Below are 16,747 nucleotides of genomic sequence, written 5' to 3'. Positions count from 1 at the left end.
GAAAAAAATACATTAGTAAATAGCCACATAGACATGTGTTTTCAAAACATAGAGGAAAATACCAGCTAAAAGAATTTAAAGTAGTTAGTTGCCTCTGGAGGGGAAGGTGGAACAAGAAACTATTTTTTTTTTAAGAAACTGTAGAACTCTGTGGCTTTTAAAATTATATACATGTATACCTGAATAACCTGAATAAAAGTTAAAAAGGAAATTAAACTACACGTGAGGGTTAACTCTCGTGCATCCAATATATTCTCTATTTCACAGCTATCATTGGGGCATTTTAAGGAATCTTAATGAGTCTTTTTTTAATTAAATTTATTGGGCTGACATTGGTTAATAACATTATATATAGAAGTAGATGGAACTTATGCAGGCATTTTAGACCATGGATTTGAAAACCTGTGAATGAAACTGTTATGATTCAACCTTTTAGGAATCTGATCAGATGTCTTCAGTGTGCCCGTTCTCCTTGGAGTGTATGAGAGCATAAAATAAATGACACCCTACTCAGACCAGACTCCACTTTATCTGCACTTCTGCTAATAGTTGAACAGTGATTTGAATGAAAACTGAGTAAACAAAGAGTTCCAGAAATGGCTCCATTTTTTTGGAGATTCAAGTCACGCCTACATGCTCTTCAATAGGACTTAGCACTAACCAGGAAGGTGATATAAGGGTAGTGCCATCGAGGTGGATAGTTTGCGACAAATTTTGTTCAAAAATCCTTTAAGTCTGAAATGATTCTGGCAAGAACACTCGATGGTCTTCACATTCCTTTGCTTCCCGAATTTCAGGCACCTTCAAGAGACTATGTACTCCACCCTCCCACCCCCATTTTACACATGCGCAAAGTGAGGCCCAGAGCCAAGAAAACATAGCTAGGTGGTGAGAAAAGTGAGACGACAGCCTGGTTCTGTTGACACCTTGTCTAGGGCTTTTTTCTAGGGTTCTTGTTTTCCTTAGTAATTTATCAAAATCCCCATAGTCCAAAGGCATTTCTGACCTACATCATATTATTTAGCGTATTCAAAATACATTAGCTTTCACAGTGAACAAGGGATGTCAGCAAAAGCAAGGAAAAGCAACCAGAACACTCTAAAAGAACTTCATTAGCTCATTACATACACATATATTTTTATAACAAATGGGGATGGTGGCATGTGGGAGTTCCAGAAGTTTAATAGTCACATAGTTCTCCTCCTCCTTTCAGCCAGTCTCCCTTCTCTCTTCTCCTAAGACCGATACGCTGCAGTAACCGTAACTGCAAAGTTATAGCAATCGCATCATTTTGTTTCCAATTGTTTTTTCTCATGGTTTAATCAGAAGTCTTTTCTCAAAAACAGTTTGTCTAGTAGGCATCACAACTGCACCAAGAACCCTTGAGGATTCTGTAACAGTACTTTTTTTTTTTTTTAATCTGCCTAATAAGTAACCATCAGAACGTTAATGCCAAAAGGATGGAGAATTTTTAATAAAAATATTACAGGTACTTCTTGATTTATGCAACCATGACCTTCCAGAAGATCTTAATAAACACAAGATTTTGTATCAAATGTGAAATGCTCCTTTTATTTATCATGGGGGATTACACAGTCACCTCACTTCTCACAAGCTTTTTCAGTTATTGTCAGTCGAGATACTTTTCACTATTCAACTAACCAAAAAAACAAAAAGAAGTTCATGTGCAGTAGACGAAAGGCCTTGGCTGCCTTCAAGGGATAGTAATGTTTTCATTTTGGGTTCTAAGCAATCATATTATGCTTACCAACTGGCCTGGCACTCCTGCTATCCCTTTTCATTTTTCATTAATGATCATAGTGAAATACATGGGGCAATGACACCAAACACTGAGCCACAGCAAGCTGAAGCTGCCAGGATTTGCGGAGTGAAAGAACACCACAAATTCAGGCTCTCTGCAATCAATCCACTAACACTCCTCAGTAAACACCAGACTACTATTTCTACTTTCCAAAACATGCAAACAATTTACAGAGTAAATGTACACTACGTAAAGGTGTACATCCTTCGACAGTATACATGCACCTCCCTTGGGTAAAGGGTGGTGTAAAGCCTGATTCTACGGATCAGGAAGGTCAGGATAGGAGTCAAATCTGGAAAAAAACAAACGTATCAACGAGCTGCAACCCAGACCCCAATGTATTTGGGTTAGCGCCAGGCCTGAAAGACTCCTCAGAGGAGGGGCCCAGTATGGGTCAGTCCATTTTCTTCCCAATCCTTGAAGTAAGCATATATAGACAAGACAACTAGATCCCCCCAAGGCATCACTGACGCTACTAGAACTTGGTGGCATCTGACTCTCCTTTAGACCCTGCCTTGATTCCACCCGACTCATAAATTCCATACTTTGTTTTCCTCACTTTGAGAAAACGAGGAAGGTGATGCTAACCACTGCCTCAAACACTTAACAGTCAAACACTCCACATGCGTCATGCTTTGTTGAAATTCCATACTTGGAAATGTGCTACTGCAAGAAATTGCAAGCTCGGGAGGACTGGTATGAATGATTATATTTATTTTAAGAAGATATCTAATTCAAAAGCCAGATATAAAGTGAGGTGCTCTAGAGGGTGTACACTTCAGAGATTCTCCAGTAACTGAGTGAGGATTTTGTGGTTAATGCTCTCCTTCTGAATCACTGAAGATTAATGTGCAGTCAATACAGTTTTAAGTAGCTCACTGCATTCTGCTTCTTTGAAAACTGACCTGCCATTTCCCAAATCCCTATGGGTCGTTTGTCCCACTATCAATTTAGAACTTAACATTTTGTTTAGAACTCCCTGTGAATGGGATCATGCCTTTCAGTTACCCTACCAAGCAGAGGTCTTATGGAAGAGACAAGTTCAATATGGCACCAGTGTTTTGCAAAGAAGATTGTCACAATCCCAGGCAAGGCCTCCTAACTTGTCTGCCCTTGAGGACTCAAAGCCTCACTGAACTCAAAGAGCCTCTGACATGCTTGCTTACCACAGCCAGCTCAGTACTAGGTTCAGAGAGTGCCAAGCCAATGTCCCCGATCCCAATTATGGCTTTTCTGTGTTTCCAGTCTCCACTCCCTATATGTTTGTTTGGACAAGAAATAGTTTTCTATGTGTATGCTCAGGGTGCTGGAAAGAAGTGGCTCACTGTGTGTACTGCGTACAACTGGCTGGCTTTTCATATTCTGAAAAGCTACTGGTCTTCTCATGAAGCCGAGGAAAGCCGTGGAAAGCAGCCTTTGTTGGTTCTCTCAAAAACAAGTTGGCCTCTGCTGCTACTCAAGCAAAATAGGACACATGAAATGTTCTCCGTCAGCTCTTTCAACTTGACTTACTTCAAAAGTTGTCTGTCACCGTGGATATCCAGAAGACATCTACATGACAACATACAAACGGTGCACATGTACATGTGAGTCCCTGAAGAGCTGGCGGGATGCAAGCCGCCTGCCCAGTGAGCCAGAAAAACATGTGGCATTGCCTCTGATGCACGGGAAGTGGTTGGCCACTGTTCTTCTTGTTAGAGAAGGCGTAGTCAAAAACGACATTTGGGTATTTTTGTAAAAATATTTGGTGAATATTAAATTTAAAAAACATTTCACTCTATAAGCCGAATTAAGTTCCCACATTTCAGTCAAAACCTCAAACTGACAAGCAAATGTTTGTCTTTTAGCATATTTTTCAAATAATCGGTTATATTCATACACACACACGCACATAAACAAACACAGACTTAAAACTAGGAAAGGCTGATCATTTTAGGTAGAAACTAGAAATCCAGAAAGGACACACAGTCACTGTATTTAAGTTATCTGGACCTCAGTTTCTCCATCAGAGTAATAGGGTTAGTGATAGCAAGCTTCTCCAGAAATGAAAAGATGCTAATTAGATGGTGTTGGCAGAGCAACATCAAGTTTCCCAGGCAAAGTGTTTAATTGTTCAGACACACCACATGTGTCATGTGTCATTGTAAAGGAAACAGCCACATTTCTAACGCCCAAGGACTGTAATACTACAAAAGTGTCTCAACTACATATTTGAGTCAGAAGGCTTAATTATTAAATGAATATGTATGGGTGTGGTGTGTATATAATTGCTCAATTTACTATTCAGTTATAAGCAATTATTAAATGAGTAATAAGAATCTTGCCTACTTCACCATTTTGATCGGACCCCTCCTGGGTCTCCTGCCTGTGTTACATCAGACTTTGATAGACACTTTGCAACTATGCCCATAAGTTTAATTCCCCCAACTTTCTTTGCTGAGAATGGCTTTCTGAAACCTATAATATGCCCTCTCCCATTTTACAGCTTGTTTTCCTTTTTCCAGGGAAATATTAGCCAATCTTATTTGAGAACAGAAGGGCTATAGTGGGGTAGATATTATTTTTAAAAACTCACTGGATAGTTCCTCCTGCTACAGCTATAGAGAAGAAGCCCAGGGAAGAGTCTATGGAAGGAAATAAATTTTGGAGGCAGAGGTGTGTGTGTGGGGGGGATGGGGGCGCGGATCATTGAATGGCTGGGGTGTGCGAGGGAAGAAGCTGCAAACTGCTTGAGTACATTAAATGACAAATTACATATAGCAACAAATCAGGAGGCGCAAAAGTTTCCAAGAAAGATCCTGTCCTTCATCCATCCTTATTAAAAGGAGCAGAACCCAAAAAAAAAGATGTCTGCAGTGACAGAAACACAAGTGGCTTAGATTCCTCCCGGTTCAGAATGGTTGCATGACAGACAAATTTTCTCCCCTGGGTGTGTGAATTTCTCATATCTAAAAGTCTCTTTTAACTTTTTCACTTGGGGGGGAAAAAAAAGGCTGTAAGATGTCATTCTAGATATAAGCAGAAGTGAAATCTAAACCTTTCTGTCATCCAGCACAAAGTTCCCCACCAAAGCGGAGTCCCAGCCACAGACTCAGCAATGTTACTTGCACACATGCTTTCTCTGGCTTGACTATTCTGGTTTCTACGACAGGGAAAAATCTCATTCCCTTTCTATCTAGGGAGGACCCTGGCTGTGGGCATTGCAAGCTATGCATTTGACTTACAACCTCAGCCCTTTTGTCATCAAAATGTCAGGGAGTTCCAAGTCGGGAAGGGTGTAAGTGAGAAGGGCACTCAACCGGCATAAACCGGCCCAGGAAAGCAGCTCAGCGGCATGTGCTCCAATGTGTTAAAAACGTTTGTGTCCTTTAACTCACCAATTCTGTTTCCTGAAAACAGATCCTCGCATAATAATTGCAAATTCATAAAAACACTCCAAAAACTTCATGCACAAAATTATACAACGTAGTGCTTATATTTACCTAAGAAGGTGATGGCAATGTAAATATCCATCATTAGAGGAATTTAAATTAATTTGTGTATGTGTCCATTTCATGGAATATTTTATATCCGTGACAAATGCTTCTTAGAAAGTGTTTTTCACATCAGAAATGTTTATGCTTTAATGTTATGATCAAAAGAGAAGGCGATAGTCAAAAGTGTAGTATCTACCAAATGATCTCAACTACATTTTTTAAAAAATGCATATGGAAAAAGCTAAGAATGAAGTAACCTAACAAATCAAAGTAGTTGTCTGAATAATGAAACTACAGATTGTTTTTCTTCTACCTTTTGGGGTTCTTTTCCCTCAAATGTCCTAAAATGACCATGTATTCTTTTTATAATCAGTATATAAAAACCATATTGAGGATATAAATGACTAAAGAGAAAAAGCACACCAAATATTTTCTCTTTTTTTTTGTGGCGATTGATCTAATAATAGCAAGGTTGGAAGCTGAACTTTATAATGGTTTTTAAAAAAAAACAAAAAACAAAACAGTGACAAAGTAGACTTCTGGAACTATTTTTTCCAGATTGTCTAGGCCAAACTTCATTTAAAAGGAACACATTCCTGACTAGTAAGCTATACTACTTAAACTTAAACAGGTATAAAGACCATACCACGTTGTTCCATGAATTTACTCAACAGTCAACAAATATGTATGGTACCCTTACTCTGCCAGGCGCTGGGGATCCAACAGTGATCTGAACAGATGGGATTTGTGCACTTGAGAAGCTTACAGCAGAGCGGGCTGAAAGGGAGGGTGTGTGTACGTCGATGCAGCTGAAGCTGACTCAATTACTCCTGCCAAAATCAGATGCTAGAGCTATAAAGAATTTCCTATCCTTCCGTACTAAAAATAAAAACTCCACTTATTATGTCACATCTTACTCCCTCTCCCCAAAGAGCATATACAGTACTTCTGGGCAGAGGTAGAGAGAAATCCAGACGCCAGTTCAAAATTCACTCACCAGGTATGCTGCCTTGCATAGGTGAATCCCTTCCTAAGACTCATTTATTAAACTATAGATAATAATCACTTATATTGGATTTTGTTCTGAGGATTAAGGAAATCATTACCTGCAAGCAAGCCCAGCACAACGCCTGACACAGAGAAAGTAAGTCCTTTCTCTTATCCATAAAATATACATGTTTACGCATAAAAACAATGAAGAATCAAGTAAGGACAAAGACATAAAAGTCAATAAAATGGGGGGGGTTGGGGTAAGTGGTACCGAGGCTAAAGGGTATAGGGTTTCTTCTGAGGTAATGAAAATATAAAATTAATTGTGGTAGGGCTGTATAACTGAATACATTTGAAAAAAACATTTAATTGTATACTTTAAATGGGTGGATTGTATGCTATGTGAATTATATCTCAATAAAACTGCTATAAAAATTGTATTTTAAAAAGTCAAGGGCATCCGGATGGCTCAGTTGTTTAGAGCGCAAGCACTCAACAAGGTTGACGGTTCAATTCCCGCATGGGATGGTGGGCTGCACCCGCTGCAACCAAAGACTGAAAACGGCAACGGGACTTGGATCTGAGCTGCACCCTCCACAATTACATTGAAGGACGACAACTTGGAGCTGATGGGCCCTGGAAAAACACACTGTTCCCTAACATTTCCCAATAAAATTAGAAAGAAAAAATGTCAAGCAACTACAGAATAAATAAAAAGTTTGGCTAAAACCAAAAAAAAATCAATGAACTATGTTAATCAATATAAGCCCAGATGAGCCAACAGTTATTCTTTGCAACCAATGAGACCATCTGCATTTTGCAATTAGGAGGTATATTTTCAGTTCAAAGTCATAATGTATTAAGACTCTTTCAAGATGTTCTTACTAATTCCTTTACAGGGAAAAGACAAGCAGACAGGACAATACCACACACACAAATCTTATAAGACAACACTTAAATCTTTTACTATACTTAAGTCTGAAGAAAAGGTTAGTTTTAAATGTCTTACATTCTGTATTCACATATAAGGTTAGCTACGATATCAACAAACTAAAAAGGGTAACGAAAAGCCTTTACACAGTGAGAGCAAAACTTACTGCCTCATTACTAAACACCTAATGTCACCACCAAAATATACACACAAATGACACAAAAGAACAAATGTTCGGTCTAAAAACATTAAGCTGAATCCTACCTAAGAGCAGCTTACTTTTCACATTGAAAAGAGGTGAAGTGACTGTCTACGTTCTTGCTTTCCAGCAAAACACACAATCACTCATCACACCCAAAGATCGGCCACATTACCTCATCGGGAAAGCAAAAGCAGGTAAGTCGAGGAGAAAAACAAACCCCAGGACAATGTCACGGCCAAGCCTTCCCCTGCTCCCTTCCTTACTCTTTCCTTCAGCCAACAATTTTTTTTTGAGTGTCCACTATATGAATGCTCATCCTCCATTTTTCCTTTCTGATTTTTTTTATGAAGCTGGTAACATTAGTTTAAGTAATCTTAAAAAAGAAAATACTTCTGTATGAGTTTTATAGTTATTTATAATACCGGGGGTGCCAAAAAAAATGTACATAAGTGGACACTTTGGTCAACATTGCTCAAGCAGTAGTTCACCGTAATCAGAAGTGTCTGGACACTGGTGGTAACCACTTTGAGCACCTCTTGTAATTGCAAAAGTTACATGTGACTTGTATTCATCTTTTGTTATCGGTATACACTGAGTATTACAATTTTAATACAGTTTCCCTTTCTTAAAATGTGTATACATTTTTCTTGCACCCTCTGTATGTATATATCCTTAAACCAATTTTATTTTTATTGAAAAAAACTTTTTGCCACCATACACAGGATAATCAGCGCGACTAAGGTGGTGTATGGTCCAGCAAATATGCAGACTGGATTTTCCGTCTGAGTTGCCTTCTGCGTGTGAAAACAGGCAGCACATACGCAGTTTAGAAGGTGCATCCTTTGAGCTACTCTACCACCAATGGTGGTGAATCTCAAGGAACCAACCATACTTCCATGGGCAACCAACACTGCAAGATGGCCCAAGAAGCTAAGGATGAAGTTCATGGCCGATGCCCAGAGTGGCACTAACTACAAGTTCTTTCAGCTCCTCAAAACCTCTGTGGAGTGCCTGTTGAGGATCAAGGTTGGACCCTTTTCCGCATTAGCACAGTGCTGAAACAACTCTGCTCACCTGCCACACGCACACATAGGCTGATCTATCTCCGTTGAGCACAGGACCAATGGGGAGTGCACGCCCATCCGACATCTGAAAGTTCCCCCTGACTGCACAGTGCCAGTGTGGCAGGTAACAAAATGCAGAAGCATTCTTCCTCTCACACCAGGTGTTAAGCCTTCTCAATAAAAGCATACTATCATAAGTTGTTATTTATATTTCCATTGTCCCCTCTGAAAACCCCCAGTGATTTTTCTGAATACAACCCTTTATTTGCTACTTCATTAACTTTCTTTTATACTCTGGGTTTCTGAACTATTTCAAAATTAATTCAACCGAGACCACACAGAAATGAAACTACTATGTCTGGCTCATTGGAGAAACAAACAGTAAGGTCCACCTGACCACAGTGATAAATTAGGAAGAGTGGTACCAATTAGTTGTTCATTAAGTCCCCAAAAACCTCTGTGGAGTTCACGTTCAGGATCAAAGCTGGACCCTGTTTCTCATTAGCACTGTGATTAAACAACTGTGCTCTCCTGCCACACCACAGCATCTTGTTAGGCACTATTTACCCGGTGGCGTAAGTCAGACAGGTGTCTCTGTCCATTTGGTACCCAAGGAAATGAGGTAATAACACATGTAACTTCCTTAAAGGGAAAAAGTCAAGCAGCCAGCAAAAGACCAGGACATCCTCTCTGTAATGCAGGTCTGAGCTCCTGGCAGGTGAACGCAGGATATAGAGGCCGAAAAGGAACACCAACAGACCCACAGGTAGGGGTTCATACCACTATATTCTCGCTGGCAGCCGGGTGAGACACAGGAAGTAGGATCCACACTTGCTAGCGTAGCCACGGCAGTTATATACAAAACAATAGTGGCTAAAGGCCAACTGGTTACAGCTGATGGCCAACTGGTTACAGCTGATGGCCATTTAATAACCGAGCCAGCATCTTTCCACGTGAGGCCGAGAGACTGGAAACTGCTCTTTGGGACTCTGTCCCCTACACCCTCTTTGAGACAGTGGTTTTCAGCTTAGTTTGCACATCAGAACCCTTGGCGAGCTTTGGAAAAAACACCAATGTCAGGTTGCCAAACCAGACCACATAGCCAATCCAGATCCAAGAAATAAATGCCTGGGAGTGGTGCCCAGCCATTAGCATGTTTTAGATGTTCTCCAGGTGACTCAAAGGCACAGAGTTGAGAACCACTGTCCTGTACCCTACAGTAGATGTTTAAAAGGTTGTCACTGGCAAATACCAGTTTTCCTTCTCTCACTACCTCTTCTTCAGTGGCTTTACTTAACCAGTAAGAGAATGGAGGGGACAGGGATGACAGAGTGACAGAGCAGTGGTAAATGACAGCCATAACAATGAACCATGGACACAGCTGAACCAAGTATGTTCTCCATAGGGCAAAAAAAAGCCCAATCAGAAACATGATTCAATAAAAATCAAAAGGAAAATACATTCACGAGAGCTAAAAAGCCAAGTTCAAAATATGAATTTACACGCATTGTTGCATACACCCTGTTTTGTCTGCTTTGTTTTATTTTTCCCCCCTCAAAAGGGCAAATTTTCAAACAAATAACTACACATAGGCATGTGTGTCCCAAATGTCAGAATGAAATTCTAAGGAAATTCTTTCCAACATCTGAGAGTAATTTTGTACAATACATCATTGCTCCTATGCATTCACCTTAAAGTAGAAAGATCAGAGTAGAATAACTAAATATCTAAATGCAGTAATAGTTTTTCTCTCCTATTAAGCATGATCTGAAACCAACTAATTATTTCCAGAGGGAACGTCTCCCGTGACACTTTATTCCTGAGAACAATTTGGTTCGTAGGCCAACCAGGATTTCATGTACTGCCAGTACCACTAAGGGGAAAGTCTGTGACTAAAAGTATCCTCCTCAAATGAGGAACTCCAAGCACAAGAAACAATTAGATATTTAGTGGGGATTTCATATTTCAGTCTTGCTGTTCCCCAACCGGCATCCAAAGAAGTCACAAGAAGACCCTGTATTCCCCAAACACTGCAGATACAAGTTCTTAAAATTTCTAGGCTCTTGAAACACACACACACACACACACACACACACACACACACACACACACATCTACAACCTTCACACGTGTGAATGCTCATAACAAATTAGGTTTGTGAAAAACACTACCAGTTATACAATACACTCAAAATGAAAATACCAGAAAAGAGGTTTTATTCAACACAGTCTACAGGGCATTAGTCAAAGGCAACTGACAGTTTTATAACTGCTCAACTTGAAGCTCTTTGTTAGTGAAACCTTACACTAGGAAACTACTGTGGCTTACTTTCTCCTCCCCTTCTTCCCCTATCCGTCTCTTTTAGCTCTCCCAATGTGTTTGTTCTGTTCCCTTCTTTGTTTCTACCGAAAGGGAAACACTAACAGTCAAGTGGGTTTAATTTTTAAATTGGTACAAAAGCCTTAAACACTCTGTACTAAGAAAAAAATGCAAATGGAATGCTCTTGAAAACGGTTGCACATTAAACACACATCTTATGACCCAGGCCTTTATTTACTAAGACGAGTTCTTAAATTCTGCGGAGGTCAGAAGTTTAGTTTATTCAGCAAGAATAACTCTGTTAGCAGCTCCAGCGCCTTCTTGTCACCACAGTAAACATCCACACATTCCAAATCCAGGAAAATGGGAGGCAGTCAAAGGAAGGCCAGAACTGCCCAGGGTTCCATTACTGTGTGTGAAAAGCTTCTACAGCTATCAGTCTACCGTATGAATGTACAGAAGACATCCCCAGAGATGGATGGATCACAGCGTATAAAAGCAAGTACACCAAACTCAGGAGACTGATTTTTCAGAAGATAACAATAATAAAAATAATAACAATAAGAATAATAAGAATAATACTGTAAAGCTCTTTAAACATATGCCTGGTGTATAAGAATTCCATATCAACTTTATCAAGTTTTTAAACACAGATTTTTTCCCCCCTAAATAATCCCATCTTTTATTAGAGGCTAAGGTTAAAAGTCAAAACCCAGCAGACTTCTAAGCAAAGTAAAAAATAACCCAAGGCTTACAGCTGTTCCAGAAAGTTTGTGGCTAATTTTACAACATCTACCACCCAGTGAGGTCATACTACAGGAACTCGATCCTACCCTACACTGGAATAAATAAAATAATGACTAAGTCATAGCTAAGAAATGGAAGACAGTGCTTCACCCTAATGCATAAATTATCCAAGTACAAGAAAACCTGACTTTCAAGTTTATGGAAATTAACCCTTACTCTTTCCAAATCATTTTCTGGTCCTGAAAATTGGCACCTAAACTAATTAACGGTGACCTTCTTATGTCTTGAGTCCTATTCTGTACTTTTCACACCAAGAAACCAGCCTGAAGCCCTTATCCATCTATTCTGCTCTAGGGAAAATCTAAGGGAAGGAGAACTGTGCAACAGCCCAAAGAGAGGCAACCGGTAGTTTGTGTCCCACCTGGGATCCCTTGCACTGGATAGTGTCTGAACAGGCAAGCAAGATGGGAACATTCTAATTCCAGCTCCTCTTATATCAAGCCCTCCCAATGTGTTTGCATAGTACTGTTTTAAGTGGCTTTCCAATTAAAAGTACAACAAGGGAGGTGCCCCCTAAATTTCTAAAGCCAAAAGTAAATTTTGACTTTCGCTTCCATTTGAGCGAACAAAAGAGTTCCACATAGCTACTGTTTTCATTCCCTTTCTCTGGTTCCTTCTTATATAAGTCTCTATTTTTCCTTACTGGTTATGTCTACAATTTTTAAAATCTAATTATGAAATATATCCTAGAAGAGTACATTTAATGTAATATGTAGAATTCAAAGATTTTTCTAAGAATTTTTGTTTTTCTATGTTAACACACCTTAAGCAATTTCTGCCTTCATATAATGATGTTTACGCCTGTCATTGATTTTCATTCTTCATTATTATTCTCTCCTTTCCTCCCCCAGTTTGTCACTATTTTTAACTATTTTCTCTCAACTACTTCTTTCCCAACAATTACTCCCAATAGAGTCTCCTTTCCCATCCACTCAGCTTCTTTTGCATATATTTTACTGTCTCCTCTTTAAGTTTCAGCCTTTAATTTTTCCCGTTGTTACAGAGGAAACTAAACAATGATTTTTAGTCTCAGACTCTTCTTGTTACCCTCATCCTAGCCCTTCCCCTCTCCTGAAAGACGGTGATATTAACAGCTGCCATCTCCTTTATCCTTGACCAGTCTAGCTTAGAGGAAACAGTTTCCCCCTGTTCTTCATTTTCCTTTGTTCCCCTGGAGGACCCTTTTCTACTCTACTCATTCCCCAGTGGAGCAATGCAGCTCTGTCCTTGGTATTTAGTTTTTAATTAGTTGGCCTCTATCAACTGCACAGAACATCTGAAACACGCTGTGTCCTTCATGAGCATGTGCTATAGATGTGGCCAGCCTTGGTCTGGATCCACTATCAGTATGGCATATGCCTGATTTATATTTCCAATAGCAATGATAGGGTTAATCCTGATCCATTTCTCTTGGACCTTGCTTCTCCTGTGACTAATGGATTGCATTTGTCAGATGGCCTGCCGAGCTAAGGGTCAGGGAAGGTGCTCTGGTATCCAGCTGGCCACAGAAGAGAACTTACTGGCTCAACTGGAGCTTAAGCCTTTGACCTTGGCTTCATTAGCTCTAAGCACCAACCAGCCATAGCCATAGCCCCATTACTGTGATGGCCCTCACTAAACGTAAGAACCCTGGCTCAATTCAGAAGGCAGATATAAGCCTTAATAACACAAAAATATCAAGACAGATAGATGAGCTGGCACACCGAGAAGAAAATGAACTTGAGCTCTAAGTCCCTTTCTCATTTCCATGATACGTCTTAGGGGACAGGGTAACCCTCACCCTGCTTCTCACAGTCCCTCATGTTAGAGCACTTAAAGTGGAGAATCACTTTTAGGAACACCTGACTCATTCTGAAAGTAAAAGCAGCCATGAACAAAAAGACAAACATAGTTCTTATTTCAACAAAAATCCAAAGAGCAGAAAAAAAACCACTCTTCTTTCCTCTCTGAATACCACAAAGCAAATTCCCCTTACAGGTGACATAAATACATCATGGGAAGAGGGCACAAGGAAATATATAAAAAGAAATTGTATTTACCTTCTTCTGTTTCATGCCACACGATCCCTTCCAAATTCACACTGGTCCCAGGTTCACAGGGCCCAAGACACTCTGGCTCTGTCACTACTCCAACTTCACAGGTATTGACACCCACGGAACGAGTCCGAACCAAAAGCTGTTCAACCGGTGCTGCAATATTGGATGAAGATGGGGAAAAGTAGGAGGGTAGAATCTGAGGCGTGAGACTGCTGGAAATCGGCGGTGGTGGTGCTGGCACTGTAAACAGGGGGTCAACCTGCAAGACAGACAGTCTTACTGCAGTGGTGCTGCATTCTGTGAGCGCTTCTTAATGCAATCTGTTCACATCACTTTTAGAACATATCACCATTCCCAATTTCATTTGCAATTATAATAGGCTTTGAGTGTTTTAATGGTACCAAAATAGAAAGTAGAACAGGAATGAGCATTTTATCTTTTCACCCCAAACAAGGCAAATCTGGGAGCTCCAGCTTCCTGCATTATAGGCAGGCCTTCGATGTCCTTCTAAACTCACCAGCAGACAACCTTTAGCTTCAGTAGACATGAATAAAATATGCTTTGCAAAATTAAGGCTATTGCCCACTTGGAATGAAATCTTATTTTCAAAATTACATTATTTTCCAAAGGAAAAACTTCCAATAAACACCACATATACATCACTGAACATCTAAGCACAGGAGATGGACTAAAATTGTTTTCAAAGTACTTTATACACCATAATGAATTAAAATCACTACTAAAATATATTAACTTCCTCTGCTGAATATATAAAATACATAAATTTGATTATATGCACTGAGACATACAAACTAGATATTATTAGCATATATTAAGCATCAACTGCAAAGTTTGGCAAAATTCATAAAAATGGAGATATGAATAGGTTTGCCCAACATCAGCAGAATTTGAGTTTCTCCAATATACAATTCCTTTAGTGGTTCAACTTGGAAAGATCCCTGATGAGCTTGACCAAGACTCAGCAGCCGTCTCTCTAAATCCAGGAAATAGAACTGACAGCCAACACAAGATCTGCTGCTGCAATAACTCCTTTGCACCCCCCTGTCCTGAGAAGAAGGATTTCTTCATGGAAAGTTTAGGAGTCTGGCTATCATGAGGCCAAAGGCCATGAATGTCCCAAACAGATAGATCACCAACTAACTCATTCAGTCCTTCGCCCCATTTTAACAATGATTTATGACTGCTACCGAAGAGCTTTAGTCCTGCTGACAGGTTATCAAATGTGGCAGAGCCAAAACTGCAAAGGCAGGTCTTCACCACCACTCCAGATGCCCGCTGCACATGGGCACCACCTACGTATAAGGAATGACACCTTGCATGTTGCATCAGTTGGGCTAGCAAATCATATGTATAAAAAGACACATAGAAGGTTGTTCTGGTAAAATGCTATCTTAGTCTGCTGTCCATATACCCCAGTTAACCTTTGTAAGAAATCAACGTTGTCTACAGACATAATATTATCCAGTCTTTGTTGTTTAAAAAAAAAAGAAATACACACACACACACACACACACACACACACACAGTGCATTTCAAGATAAGTCACGTGAGGAAGTGTGCTTCTAGTTAAACAGCTGAAGCAGTCATCTGTGTGGGCTCCTTGTTCATATGACTGTAGGAACTATTTCTACAGTTTGCATTTCACTAAAATGATAAACTGACGTTCACTTGCCTGAGTGATCCAAGACGCAATAGAACAGCCCTTCATCCAAACTGCATGTTACAGAAACTTAATTTCCTGCTCTCAGAGCTGCCATAAAACTTCTTTTGCTCCATGCTTTTTATTGTTCTTCATTCTTGATCACAGAGCCCAAGAAAGAAAAGCATTTAACAGTCCCAAACCCCAGATCTGATGATTTATGCTTTCGCGTAAATACAGCTTAATGTGGATCAAAGTTCACACTGATAGTTCCTATTTTAAAACTGGGCTGACAAATGACGGAAGGAGCTCTGAGGGCGGGAATTTAAGGGAAGGGGACCCAATGTGTGAGATCAGAATGGCTTTCTAGAATTAAAAACAAAGACCAAGGAAAATTAGAAACCAGCTACTGCACTTTTTTTTTGCATGTTTCCCAACAACCTCTTAATTTGTATAGTTAGTTGTAAATTGACTATAATTTGATGCTACACATATAAACTGAAAAAAACTAAATGGAACAATATCCTCAAACTATTCTTTATAGCACTTGATTGACGGCCTACATTAATTCTCAGAGAAACAAACATAGCTTCAATTGGATAAACAAGATAATGAAATGAAACAAAAGAGGTGAGGAGTCTTAGAGAGCATCAATTCTCTGATTTAAAAATCCTGATCTTTAAAAATTGGGCCATGTGTGCAACAGAAGTTAGAAGGACAGGGCATGATGACCCTAGGACTTTGGCCCCAACTCTGACACATTAATTAAACGTGTGACTTTGGGGAATCATTTAACTTCACGGAGGCACATTTTCGTCAAGAGGAAAATGTATTGGTAACAAAACATATCACAACAGAATTTCTAGGCTAAATCCTTATGTAAGTATAACTGTACTTATGAATATATTTGCATACAGATACATACATTCATATACTATTCGGGATATGTATGTGATTCCAAACATCAAATTTCTAAAGAATCTAGATAGCTTGAATGGAGAGGCCATGGTATCCTGGGTCTACTAACAAGTTCAATGTGCTTATGTCTATTAACATACTCCACATGCAATGAAAAAAAACTTTAGTTGATGACATTTATAGAAGGGACACTGGAGCCCTGTCCCCACATGTTTTAAAATGAGAGTTTGACTATAAATATGAACTTACTCATAAACAGTCCACCAATGTGATAATAGCCTAAAACCCTTAAAACTTGATAAGAAAACTCTATAGGTAATATAGTTTTAAAGGTTACTCTTTGACTTACACACGTGAATTTCTTAGTTTTTCCACAGCCCTGGCTTCCTCACAGTAGCTCCAAACTACCCTTCCCTCAGGCCAGGGACCATCACAACCAGAGACTGGAGACAAGGGAACTTTTCTCCATTGGGATTTTAGGATTTGGAAGTGAGAACAAAGACCACCCACGTGGTCTACCGG

General features: G+C 39.6%; 1 protein-coding gene across 5 annotated transcripts in view; it reads right to left on the bottom strand.

Annotated features, from left to right (window-relative positions):
* ZNF608 (zinc finger protein 608) overlaps window positions 1-16,747 on the bottom strand; it is a 104,310-nt gene that overhangs the window by 43,627 nt on the left and 43,936 nt on the right. For all 5 annotated transcript variants that reach the window (XM_019728034.2, XM_074328551.1, XM_074328550.1 and 2 more), the window contains one exon: window positions 13,651-13,906. In XM_019728034.2, the coding sequence (XP_019583593.1) occupies window positions 13,651-13,906 (256 nt within the window). The remainder of the gene's footprint in view (window positions 1-13,650; window positions 13,907-16,747) is intronic.

The sequence above is a fragment of the Rhinolophus sinicus genome, linkage group LG03, assembly GCF_036562045.2.
Source record: "Rhinolophus sinicus isolate RSC01 linkage group LG03, ASM3656204v1, whole genome shotgun sequence".
In the NCBI taxonomy this organism is placed as follows: Eukaryota; Metazoa; Chordata; class Mammalia; order Chiroptera; family Rhinolophidae; genus Rhinolophus; species Rhinolophus sinicus.
This window is presented reverse-complemented; position numbering and strand designations above follow the sequence as displayed.